Here is a 14330-nt window from a genome sequence, read left to right as displayed (position 1 = left end):
GGTTGTGTCGTCAGCTTCACCGCTGCAGTGCTTACCCACTTCAATCTGTAGTGCTTTTTCTGCCATCAGAGAGCTGGTGTGTATGTGTGTGTGTCAGTTGGGTAGGGGGCACCAGTTCAAAACCATCTTCAAACATTCGCTTACAACCTATTGTGCTGGACGTGCTGCTTCAAGTGAGACAGGATCAGTGCCGTTTTTTTTCCTGTCACTCAAAATAAGTGATAATGCACTCACCAGGACATTGTGTGAGTGTGAGGCACATGTGATTTCAGCAATCTGGAGCCAGTAGGCTACTACTGTAGCTCAAATGAAGGTCACGATGCACAAGCAGATCACCGATTGTGACAGATCACTATCTCGTACAGTATACCAATGTGATGTATTGCAGCAATAAGCTATGTGGAATACAATGTAATATTTCAGACAAAGCACCTCTCTTTTGCCAGAAATTCCATTAAACTAAATTATAAAGTGAGAAGTCATGATTTTCAGTTATGAGATTCCAGTGGGAATTGCATACTGCTGTTCTCTCATAATTTGCTAATAGTGTACCTGAAACCACACAACTTCATAAGTTCAAAAGTTCAAATAAAACACATTTTCTGCAATAATAGACACGGAAATAGATTTTTACCGGACCACTGGCAGTGTGAGAAGTCATCCAATTTGGGCCTTCTCTAGCCCTGTTCAGGTATTCTAACTGAAGTAGCCTACTTTCAAGGACCTTTAAAACTGTAGGCCCTCAATATACAAGTACCACTATAACCAAAAGGCGTACATACTGGGAGAATGTCCATCTCTAGATAGGCTACCGCCTGAAATGCAATCCCCACATGTGCTGTGAAAGACAATCTAGATAATCACATTTTCATTTGGCATTATGAAATCTATTAAGTGTGTGTGTGAAAATGTTCACCTATTTCCTCCATTTAATCGGTTGAGTGTCGTGTTAATATGATTACATAGCATAGGATCGGTCTTGTAGGCTATCCCATATTCACTGTACACTCAGAAAGATGATTGTGCTGAGGCGTGCGCATCTAATTGATAAACAGCGGCGTGCGCATCCAACTGAAGACCTTGTCTTCCTGTACATTCAAACATCCCGTCGTCACTAATTACCACAGCCACAAAGTCATAAACCCCGTCTATTTATACAATTCATCTTCATAACATCTGGATTTTAAACCTAACGACAATGATAAACCTTATGCATAAGCCTAACCTTAAATTTAGACCAATAAACCATTTATTTCATAAAATTTTTGCTATAGACAATTTTTACTTTGCGTTTGTAGTAACTAGTGGAATCCCAAACATCCGGTTTCCAAAGTCATATGACTAGCCGCCAGCGCAGTGTCATTTAATAGCATCACAGCTAGCAGCACACTGTAACGTAGCAGGTAACCAGTGAGTTTCGTTAATTTAACCATGGCAACATTGGTGGGAAACAGGACAATGGACATCAACGGACCTGCTGCGGCAAGGACACACACACAGGCTGTGACCAGAAACTACATCTCACAACCAAGGCTGAGTACGTACCTAGCCAGAACAAATGTTGATTTTTCCATAGCTTGGTAACGTTAGCGAGAAAACAAAAACTTAGTGTCTGAAATATCCAATATAAAACTTGGCCGACTATCACTGTAGGCGACATAAGTCAAATGCGAAAAGGAGTGAAATGACTAGTTAGCAAGCTAACATTAGCTTATGGGCCCAATTGTTAGCATTAGCAAACCTGTACAGTACGCGGAGCTGTTTTGCAAAAGTCTAAATCATCTTTGCTTGTATGTTATATGCAATTCTATAATCAGAGTTTAATAATCGTTACATGCATATGTTTAAAGCTATGTACTCTGGTGGACTAAATCAAGTGTCATGCGAACATTAGCTAGTTAGTTTAAGCAAATTCAACTATCGTCAGCTGACTGTTCCTGACTGAATAACCGTGAAACGGTAGCGAAATATATCGCGTCACACATTCAACGGCTTTAGCTACTTTTTTTTAATACGCTGCTGCATTTCTTGGAAATTGTAACTATCTAGGTAGCTAACTAATTGTATTGTGGTGTGGAAATGATAGGAAGACATGAATAGTAACAGATGGGTTGATTATCCCACTCATGTGACGTAATCACGTGAGCGGCTGCAGGAGAGGATGTGTCATGCATACAGTCATTTTTAATTGATTCATTCCCTATCCTAGCTATAATTTACATACATATCTTTAAACATGTTTGACTGACATTGCAAAGAGTAAAACTAATAGCCAGTCGGTGCCCCATTCTAAAATGTAAGGGTCTTTCCTAGTGTGCGGTGCCTTTCATGACCCCCTTATTTAGTGTAAAATGTGGAGTCTAAAAAGATTCAAATACAATTTCAGGTGTCCTTTACCTTAACACAAAAATATGGATCTTGAAAGTGAATTTTATGCATTTTGAACACTTTATTTGCTTTCATTGGATGTACGTGTTTGTTTTTTTCCATGTCCAAGGATGTTATTCATCAACTTCTACATGAAATAAAAGCCATCAAATAATACATTTAAAATCTCTCATCAAAAAACATTTTTTTTCATGAATATTGTATGAATACATGTTCTGAGTCCCTGATATCACTTTCCACCCTTTTAGTTTGTATTAATTCTCCTTTTAAGTAAACAGCCCCTTTCCACAATGACATCACATTCAGGAAGTGTCATTGTTTGTTGAGAAAACAATGGTGCAAAGCTAAATAAATATTAACACTCGGTTTTATGTTTTTACATGTTTCATGATGCTAGTCTGTCTCACTCATACATTTCCACCCTCTTAGGCTAAATTATAGAGAAAATTAATCAAATTCTAAAATGCATTTAATATAGAAGTTAAAATCCTCAAGTATTTACCATTATACTATCTTAATCTCAATCACCCACAGAGCTATGGATAATTTAGTCTCCACATTTCCACCTTGTTAGGTTCCACCATGTTGGGAATATGCAGTGACTGTATGCGATTATGCACCTTATGTACCTAACAGGGGTTTAACTGCCTGAGTGAGCCAATATGTTTTTCTGAAAGTCAAACATGTCCCTTTTTCTGATAGAATACAAAAAAGAAAAATTATATTATTTTTCCCTCCAGAAGTTGAGGTCCAAAAGGCACCGGATTGTAGGAATGAAATTGGCTCCCAAGATGTAGCCTAGCCATCAGCAGTTGGAAAATTTGACTAACGTTAGCATTATCAACGTACTCAGATTAATAATAACAAATTAAGACCAGCTTTATCAATTAAACTGGAGCTTGTAATGACTTTTGCTTGTCAGACAAAATACCTGTCTGCATAGAATTTAATGTTGCTAAATTTCTAATTAGCGTCCTTAGCTAATAGTCTCTTTTTGCAGCTCAGATTCATACATTTAAAGTAAAAACAATTTGTTTAAACACTTCAGCAGCGGCCAAAATAATTCATACAGGTTTATATGAAAGAGAACATGTAGAGAAATCATATCCCCATGTTATTATTTCAAGGAACAGTTAATGGAGTCACCATCCATCTGTGATATGCCTCCATCTCGGAGGCCTTTTAACAGTGGTGTATTGGGAAGAGGGTGCCTTTCAGCCATCTTTTCTTCACCAGGATGTGAAAATAGGCATGGCCAACATCCAGCTGTGGTGTGGAATCGGCTGTCTCTGATTCCGGCTAAAGGCAGGACTTTAGAACCATATTGTAGTCTGAATTCAGCCTCTATCTGCTCTTGGTGACATATGTGGAAGGACATTTGATGTAGGCATATATTGTATGTTTTGAGTTTGAACATAAAATGGTAGCCCATAGGCCTGCCTGTCAACATAACAAAGGAGTATACCTATGTACATCTCTGTAAAGGACAAGACGCAGCATAATGAGCAAAACGAGTGACCTAAGCGACTGAGTGTTGTATGATTGTCGGTGCCCGGCGCGCTGGATCCAGTATCTTAGAAACGGCCACCCTCCTGGGCTTTTCACACGCAGTGTCTAGAATTTACGAGGAACAAAAAACATCCATTCAGCGGCAGTCCTGTGAGTGAAAACAGCTCGTTGATAAGAGGTTGAAGGAGAATGGCAAGAATTTTGCCAGCTAACAGGCGGTCCAAAAACAGACAAATATTGGCGCAGAACGACATCTCGGAACGCACAACTCGTCAATCCTTGTCACGGATGGGCTATTGCAGCAGATGACCACACCGGGTTCCATCAGCTGAAAACAAGAAGATGCGGCTCCAGTGGGCACGCGATCAGCAACACTGGACAATTGAGGAGTGGAAAAACGTCGCCTGGAACATGAGTTAAGTTTACTTGAGTGGCATGAGCAGTTCCCAGACCTCAATTCTATAGAGCATCTTTGGGATGAGATGGAACGGGTTGTTAGCAGCATGAATGTACCGACGTCCAATCTGCAGCAACTGTGTGATGCCATCGTGTCAGCATAGACCAACATCCCTGTGGAACTTTCTGACACTTTGAAGAATGTCACAAAGAATTCAGGCTGTTCTGGAGGCAAAGGGGGGTCTGACCCGGTACTAGATGGGTGTACCTAATACACTGGCTAGTGAGTGTACATGTATGTTAGTTTATGATGGAAAGCGGCAATTGTTCATGATCCATTTTAAGTGGCACTTTCAGGGTGGGAAATGAACACCTTGTGCCATTCTTGTGATGTTGCTAATCATTGTAAATGTTTGTAGGCCTATGTAGCCAAATTGTATCTGATCGTATGCTATCCATTTGTGTTTTATATGTTCTATTTATATCTGTAAATTAACCAATGTTATCAAGCCACACCCGGCCATGATTATAGACACCTGTGTGTCCTTTGACACTATATAAACTAGTGACCCGTGTTTGTTATACCCTGATGAAGACAGCTTGTCTGTCAAAATGTTGGTCATTAGGTTATTAAATTATTGCGTGTGGCTCATTTTCTTTTTCAAGGGAAATGAACACCCGCCAAATGCAGGTAGATTTTGGCATTGGCAGGTAAGAATGTCCTTTTCACCAGTCACGTTGGCGGGTGGTCAAACAGAATTTGGGAACATTTGAAACACATTTTTTTAATCCAAAGCCCAAATGTTGGTTGACTTGACCTGAAAGACCTACTATCTGTCCTTGTGCTTCTTGGCTAGTTGCATCATTTTGTTCACATGCTAAGTTGTTTTCCAATATTAGTTAGTTTTCTACAACAGAGATTCCAGTCTCTGAAAGACACGGAGTGCCATTACCATAGTAAAGGCCCTCCCCTTAAAGGGGCAGCTGAAAATGTCTCACCTGACTGACTCATATTTTTGTGAGTACGTTGTGCTTGATTGACCGTGGAACACTCCAAAAACCTTTTATTCATGAACTTTTAGTCATTTCTTATCATTAAAACACGAAAATAATTTATTTGTGCTCATAAATGTACTTTTAAGCTTCAAGTAATAGCCCAGGCATTTATTTGCTTAAATCACTGAACAAAAGGCGCTTAGAAGACAGGCTTCCATTTGAGCCAGGTGTCCATTTCCTTAATGCACACAGCTTTTGCTCATTTTTTTTTTTTTAGTTAATTGTTTAATTCCTGCATTCACTACCAGCATTTCAATGTCTTTATTTCCTGCACTGTGTGATCATTTACACACTGTCATGTTTCTTTTGTCTTAGTATGCCTCTATTCAAAATAAAGCTTTTTGCCAGTTAACTAGAAGTTCTCAGTGGCCTATTTTTTTTTTTTACCAGTCATTACTGAGTTATTTAATGTAAATAAACCTTGTAAACATTCATGGTAACCTCGTAAGCAATTGATTTAGACCCAATGTTTATTTAAAACTGGTGTTTATTTGCTGAAATGTGTGCCGTTGCCTGGCTATTAAAAGGGACAGGCAGCTATTTCAGATTCGGCGTTTAATTTTATGGTATTTGTGCGCACCTAAATATCAACTTATGTACTCCTTGTAAAAAATGTCAGCATTTGAGCTGTGAAATAATAATAATAATAATAATAATAATAATAATAATAATTATAATAATAATAATAATAATAATAATAGCATTCACAGCATTTTGTGGCAGGGCAGGCAGTTGATTCTTGATGTTTAGTTTATCTGTTTTTACTATTGTCTAAATTATATCTTTTAGCATGTTGGTTATAAGATTTGGGTCACAAAAATGAAATTGAATTGAGCAATATACAACATTTACTTCTTACTAGTAATATATTTTTTATCTTAAACAAGCATGCTCATCCGGTACTTGTGATTTTTGGTGTAATTATGCCAAAAATATTTTGATTTTATAACCCTATTTCCCTCCCATCCTACTTTTCAAATGTCCCCTCTAATGTAGGCATGCCAGATTGAACCATTTTTCATCCAACATCATACTGAACAGCCGCCATTCAATGCATGCTTATAGTCCGGGCAGCAATTTCAACAAATAATATTTTAGAAAGCAGTTTAGCCTTCTCTCTGTTACTTTAATGGTGCATGAGCTGGCACATGTTTTTCATAAGAAGGCGTCCTGTTTTTCTTCTTTTTTTAAAATGTTTGAAACTGGTATGAAAATAGTGACAAACACCCTTTTCATGAATAATTTAAGATGGTACGCATTGAACATCTTGCGTTCCATCATAGTAATGAGTTGGCATCTTTGCAGTACCATGCGTGCCATAGACCCAACTTTATTGGGAGAGGTTGGTGAGTAGCCCATAACCTGTACTTTCAGAGACTTGGTTCAAAGAAACCATTTTCCTGGGGTAGCTATATGAATGCAACCTAGGCTATAGGATCACAATGTACCAATGCTTTGTGGTACATCAGTGAATCAACAGGCGTCTGAGTGAGGCAGTGAAAATATTCTATGAAATGGAGGAGAAATTAAGAGGTGTACAGCAAGTCTTTGACTTTAATTGTATAAAGGTCCTTTGTTGAAATTGACATGAGACAAAGGTAATTAACCCAGTGGATGGCTTCCCATTGTTTTAGTTGGACACAGTCAGTGTTGTAAAGGCATTGCACAAGGCAGACTATTTCTTTGTAATGATGTAGTAGGCTAATGATAAGCAAATGCCTCCAGATGGTACGTAGAAATCATTTTCAATGTACAAAACCCGTCCTAAACTTATTTCTTTGAACAATTCTATAGTGTTCATTATTTATCTCTGCAAGTATTTAAGCAACTGGCTTGTCAGAGAAATAAATACTTTCTGTGGACGTTTGTCTTAACATGAAAGAAAATGAACATGCCACATTTATTTTTGTATGAGGAGAAATCAATCCAAGTTGAGTTGAGACATTTCCTTAGCTTGGTGTTTTTCACATTTCTTCACGTCTTCCTTAGACTGTAGTGAGCCTTATGGAGAAGTGAGAGGCCAGTTTATTTTCCATGTCAAGAAATCTCCTCTGTTGCTCCATTGATCACTTCCTCCAAGATCAGAGTAGTGATTTCCCCTTTTCAGATACAACATACAGTAAGTGGCTACCCTTTTTAAATTACCCAGTGAATTACTAGAATTTGTTAAAATTGAAAGTACTATAATTTACTTAGCAAATATTCAGTGCATTTCATGACTGAAATTGAATTGAATTCAACCTTCCTTTGCTCCTGCCGACAATGAGGGACCCAAACTGAGCCATCTCTAGACAGGTTAGGCTACCAAGAGAATGACGAAATGCTTCTCGCCCCTGCAAATGGCTCTTAACTGTTGCTGTGGCATCCTTCTTGTTTCAATCTGTTATAAATGCACCACCTTTGCAGATGGGCTCTGGGGTTAACCAGCTGCCTCTCTGTATAGGTGTCCCCCATCAGTATGCTCCCCACCAGCAAAACTACCCCACAGATTAGTGTTCCCACCCTGCTAGCCAATTCTCCCCTGGTCCGAGCCTGATTACATGCTTCCCAATCAATGCAGTCAGGTGGGGAGTCCTTTTTCCATATTGGGGCCATCTACCTGCAATGTTAAAAGCATGCCCATTTGATGGGGTTGTCATCACTACGAGGAGCATTGTTAGAAGAGCTGTATGTTAGAAACAGTGGTGAGTAGGAGGTACTGGCAAATTGGACAGCATCCCCATTTTTTTGTCAATGCCCCTGTAAATAACTTTTATCAATGTAACCTATTTGTACTAATTGATACCTGTCTTTGAATCATGTGCGTGCTTACCTTTATGATCACTGTTGTAATATTTCAGACATGCATTTCCTCCCCCCCTCTATACATGTGACATTCTATTTGGTTTTAAATTTGGCTTCTCAGAAATGTGACACTTTTTTTTATATACATATTGAGTTTCTGCCATTTCAACAAATTATTTACGAAGTCTGTAACATACCAATGCCTGTATGCAGGCTTTTATAGCATTAACAGTGTTTTCAGGAAGCAGGCTGATTAGGCTATTCAATTCCTTATTCATCAAAAATAATCCTGCTCAGCTGTCCTTGTACCATAGTATATACACTATCGTTCAAAAGTTTGTGGTCACTTAGAAATGTCCTTGTTTTTGAAAGAAAAGCAAAAAAAAAAAGTATATTTAAAATAACATCAAATTGATCAGAAATACAGTGTAGACATTGTTAATGTTGTAAATTGTAGCTGAAACGGCAGATTTTTTTTATGGAATATCTACATAGGCGTACAGAGGCCCATTATCAGCAACCATCACTTCTGTTTCAAAGGCACGTTGTTTTAGCTAATCCAAAAGGGTTTTCTAATTGATCATTAGAAAACCCTTTTGTTAGCATAGCTGAAAACTGTTGTGCTGATTTAAAGAAGCAATAAAACTGGCCTTCTTTGGACTAGTTGAGTATCTGGAGCATCAGCATTTGTGTGTTCGATTACAGGCTCAAAATGGCCAGAAACATAACTTGCTTCTAAAACTCGTCAGTCTATTCTTGTTCTGAGACATGAAGGCTATTCCATGCGAGAAATTGCCAAGAAACTGAAGATCTCGTACAACGCTGTGTAGTACTCCCTTCACAGAACAGCGCAAACTGTCTCTAACCAGAATAGAATGAGTGGGAGGCCCCGGTGCACAACTGAGCAAGAGGACAAGTACGTTAGTGTCTAGTTACAGACTCCTCACAAGTCCTCAACTGGCAGCTTCATTAAATAGTACCCGCAAAACACCAGTCTCAATGTCAACAGTGAAGAGGTGACTCCGGGATGCTGGCCTTCTAGGCCTCTGTCCAGTGTCTGTGTTCTTTTGCCCATCTTAATATTTTATTTTTATTGGCCAGTCTGAGATGGCTTTTTCTTTGCAACTCTGCCTAGAAGGCCAGCATCCCAGAGTCGCCTCTTCACTGTTGACGTTGAGACTGGTGTTTTGCGGGTACTATTTAATGAAGCTGTCAGTTGAGGACTTGTGAGGCATCTGTTACTCAAACTAGACACTAATGTACTTGTCCTATTGCGCAGTTGTTCACCGGGGCCTCACACTCATTCTATTCTGGTTAAAGCCAGTTTTCGCTGTTCTGTGAAGGGAGTAGTACACAGCGTTGTACCAGATCTTCATTTTCATGGCAATTTCTCGCATGGAATATCTTTAATTTCTCAGAAGAAGAATAGACAGACGAGTTTCAAAAGAAAGTCTTTGTTTCTGGTCATTTTGAGCCTGTAATCGAACCCACAAATGCTGATGCTCCAGATACCCAACTAGTCCAAAGAAGGCCAGGTTTATTGCTTCTTTAATCAGGACTGCAGTTTTCAGCTGTGCTAACATGATTGCAAAAGGGTTTTCTAATGATCAATTAGCCTTTTAAAATGATAAACTTGGATTAGCTAACACAACGTGCCATTGGAACACAGGAGTGATGATTGCTGATAATGGGCCTCTGTACGCCTATGTAGATATTCCATTAAAAATCAGCCGTTTCCAGCTAAAATAGTCATTTACAACATTAACAATGTCTACACTGTATTTCTGATCAATTTGATGTTATTTTAATGGACAAAAAAAATTTGCTTTTCTTTCAACAAGGACATTTCTAAGTGACCCCAAACTTTTGAACGGTAGTGTATTTTTATAAATTGGTTTCCATTTGTGATCTCTCTTACACTGGTTTTAGAAGCAATTGAGATTTTATCTGAAGGTTGCTTTAATTCAGTTTAGCATTGTCCGTCTTATTTTATTTGCGCTGTGGTAGAAATAGGTTTATTTTCTACCACCAGCCTGAAGGTTTGAATAGTTAAACAATTAGGCCAACATCTTGTCGAAATGGCACCATTAGAAACAGTTAGCCTAATGAGGATAGTTAAGGTATTTTGACATCAGTATGGTAATGCCTGTCTACAGTACTTGGGCTAATCTTTGGAACTGTCATATTTGAACACCGCCATCATGATCCTTGTATGACTTAATCACCCCTACTATCCAGAGATCCAGCAGTATTCTGTTCTACCTGATAACTAATTGTATCTACCTGGTGTCCCAGGATTAAAGTAGCTGTTTCCAGATTTCTATGAAATATGATCTATAATGAATTACTATCGGTTTCCTTCTGAATTTATTTTTTATCAAGTACAGTTGAAGTGAGAAGTGTACATACACCTTAGCTAAATACATTTAAACTCAGTTTTTCACAATTCCTGACATTTAATCCTAGTAAAAATTCCCTGTTTTAGGTCAGTTAGGATCACCACTTTATATTAAGAATGTGAAATGTCAGAATTATAGTAGAGAATGATTTATTTCATCTTTTATTTCTTTCATCACATTCCCAGTGGGTCAGAAGTTTACATACACTCAATTCGTATTTGGTAGCATTGCCTTTTAATTGTTTAATTTGGGTCAAACGTTTCGGGTAGCCATCCACAAGCTTCCAACAATAAGTTGGGTGAATTTTGGCCCATTCCTCCTGACAGAGCTGGTGTAACTGAGTCAGGTTTGTAGGCCTCCTTGCTCGCACACGCCTTTTCAGTTCTGACCACACATTTTCTATGGGATTGAGGTCAGGGCTTTGTGATGGCCACTCCAATGCCTTGACTTTGTTGTCCTTAAGCCATTTTGCCACAACTTTGGAAGTATGCTTGGGGTCATTTTCCATTTGGAAGACCCATTTGCAACCAAGCTTTAACCTCTTACATCTAGACGTTCCGCTAGCGGAACACCTGCTCCAATATCCAATGATAGGCGTGGCGCGAATTACAAATTCCTCAAAAATCCCAAAACTTCCATTTTTCAAACATATTGACTATTTTACACCATTTTAAAGACAAGACTCTCCTTTATCTAACCACACTGTCCGATTTCAAAAAGGCTTTACAGCGAAAGCAAAACATTAGATTATGTCAGCAGAGTACCCAGCCAGAAATAATCAGACACCCATTTTTCAAGCTAGCATATGTCACAAAAAACAAAACCACAGCTAAATGCAGCACTAACCTTTGATCTTCATCAGATGACACTCCTAGGACATTATGTTATACAATACATGCATGTTTTGTTCAATCAAGTTCATATTTATATCAAAAACCAGCTTTTTACATTAGCATGTGACGTTCAGAACTAGCATTCCCACCGACCACTTACGGTGAATTTACTAAATTACTCACGATAAACGTTCACAAAAAACATAACAATTATTTTAAGAATTATAGATACAGAACTCCTTTATGCAATCGCGGTGTCCGATTTTAAAATAGCTTTTCGGTGAAAGCACATTTTGCAATATTCTGAGTAGATAGCCCGGCCATCATGGCTAGCTATTTTGACACCCACCAAGATTGGTACTCACCAAACTCAGATTTACTATAAGAAAAATTGTTTTACCTTTGCTGTTCTTCGTCAGAATGCACTCCCAGGACTTCTACTTCAATAACAAATGTTGGTTTGGTTCCAAATAATCCATAGTTATATCCAAATAGCGGCATTTTGTTTGCGCGTTCAAGACACTATCTGAAGGGTAAAGAAGGGTGACGCGCGTTTCGTGACAAAAAATGTCAAAATATTCCATTACCGTACTTCGAAGCATGTCAAACGCTGTTTAAAATCAATTATTATGCGATTTTTCTCGTAAAAAAGCGATAATATTCCGACCGGGAAACCCTGTTTTCGTTCAAAGACGAAAAAATAAAAACATGGAGTCGTCTCGTGCACGCGCCCCCAGTCTCATTGTTCTCAGATCGACCACTATCCAAATGCGTTACTGTTTTCCAGCCATGGCCTGCAAAGTCATCATTCAACGTTCTGGCACCTTCTGAGAGCCTATGGGAGCGTTAGAAAATGTCATGTTACAGCAGATATCCCCTGTTTTGGATAGAGATGATCAAGAAGGCCAAGAAATAGTCAGAGAGGGCGCTTCCTGTTTGGAATCTTCTCAGGTTTTGGCCTGCCAAATGAGTTCTGTTATACTCAGACACCATTCAAACAGTTTTAGAAACTTTGAAGTGTTTTCTATCCAAAGCTAATAATTATATGCATATTCTAGTTTCTGGGCAGGAGTAATAATCAGATTAAATCGGGTACGTTTTTTATCCGGCCGTGAAAATACTGCCCCCTATCCATAACAAGTTAACCTGTTAGGGCTAGGGGGCAGTATTGACACGGCTGGATAAAAAACATACCCGATTTAATCTGGTTACCACTCCTACCCAGTAACTAGAATATGCATATACTTATTACATATGGATAGAAAACACCCTAAATTTTCTAAAACTGTTTGAATGGTGTCTGTGAGTATAACAGAACTCAAATGGCAGGTCAAAACCTGAGAGATTCCTTTACAGGAAGTGGGCTGTCTGACCATTTCTTGAACTTCTTTTCCATCTCTATCATTTACTAAGGATCTCTGCTCTAACGTGACACTTCCCACGTCGTCCATAGGCGCTCAGAGCCCGGGAAAAAACAGAATGTCGTCATTCCAGCCCCAGGCTGAAACACATTATCGCCTTTCTCAAGTGGCCGATCAAGGGACACTGGCCTTATGCGCGTGACCCCGACCGCCCCGCCTTTGGGATTTTTTTCCTCTGTTTGCCGAAAAGGAGATTCCCTGTCGGAATATTATCGCTTTTCTACGAAAAAATGTCGTAAAAATTGATTTTAAACAGCGGTTGACATGCTTCAAGTACGGTAATGGAATATTTAGAATTTTATTGTCACGAATTGCGCCATGCGCGCGACACTTCTTTACTATTTCGGATAGTGTCTGGAACGCATCGAACAAAACGCCGCTATTCGGATATAACGATGGATTATTTTGGACCAAACCAACATTTGTTATTGAAGTAGCAGTCCTGGGTGTGCATTCTGACGAAGACAACAAAAGGTAATCAAACTTTTATAATAGTAAATATGATTATGGTGAGTGCTAAACTTGCCGGGTGTCTAAATAGCGAGCCCGTGATGCCTGGGCTATGTACTTAGAATATTGCAAAATGTGCTTTCACCAAAAAGCTATTTTAAAATCGGACATATCGAGTGCATAGAGGAGGTCTGTATCTATAATTCTTAAAATAATTGTTATGCTTTTTGTGAACGTTTATCGTGAGTAATTTAGTAAAATGTTAGCGAATTCCCCGGAAGTTTGCGGGGGTATGCTAGTTCTGAACGTCACATGCTAATGTAAAAAGCTGGTTTTTGATATAAATATGAACTTGATTGAACAAAACATGCATGTATTGTATAACATAATGTCCTAGGGTTGTCATCTGATGAAGATCATCAAAGGTGAGTGCTGCATTTAGCTGTCTTCTGGGTTTTGGTGACATTATATGCTGGCTTGAAAAATGGGTGTCTGATTATTTCTGGCTTGGTACTCTGCTGACATAATCTAATGTTTTGCTTTCGTTGTAAAGCCTTTTTGAAATCGGACAGTGTGGTTAGATTAACGAGAGTCTTGTCTTTAAATGGCTGTAAAATAGTCATATGTTTGGGAAATTGAAGTAATAGGATTTTTAAGGTTTTGAAAATCGCGCCACAGGCTGGCAGTGGCTGTTACGTAGGTGGGACGCTAGCCCATAGAGGTTAACTTCCTGACTGATGTCTTGATGTTGCTTCAATATATCCACATCATTTCTATTCCTCATGATGCCATCTATTTTGTGAAGTACACCAGACCCTCCTGCAGCAAAGCACCCCCACAACATGATGCTGCCACCCCTGTGCTTCACGGTTGGGGTGGTGTTCTTCGGATTGCAAGCCTCACCCTGTTTCCTCCAAACATAACGATGGTCATTATGGCCAAACAGTTCTATTTTTGTTTCATCAGACCAGAGGACATTTCTCCAAAAAGTATGATCTTTACCCCCATGTGGAGTTGTAAACCGTAGTCTGGCCTTTTTTTATGGCGGTTTTGGAACAGTGGCTTCTTCCTTGTTGAGCAGCCTTTCAGGTTAT

General features: G+C 38.9%; 1 protein-coding gene across 1 annotated transcript in view; it reads left to right on the top strand.

Moving 5' to 3' along the window:
* The first annotated feature begins 1376 nt into the window (after nucleotides 1-1376).
* Nucleotides 1377-14330, top strand: part of atp6v1ba (ATPase, H+ transporting, lysosomal, V1 subunit B, member a) — a 43936-nt gene continuing 30982 nt past the window's right edge. The window contains 1 exon segment of the mRNA NM_001141746.1: nucleotides 1377-1537. Coding sequence (NP_001135218.1) covers nucleotides 1432-1537 — 106 coding nt within the window. The 5' untranslated portion in view covers nucleotides 1377-1431.

This window comes from Salmo salar, chromosome ssa18 (genome assembly GCF_905237065.1).
Source record: "Salmo salar chromosome ssa18, Ssal_v3.1, whole genome shotgun sequence".
Lineage (NCBI taxonomy): Eukaryota > Metazoa > Chordata > Actinopteri > Salmoniformes > Salmonidae > Salmo > Salmo salar.
This window is presented reverse-complemented; position numbering and strand designations above follow the sequence as displayed.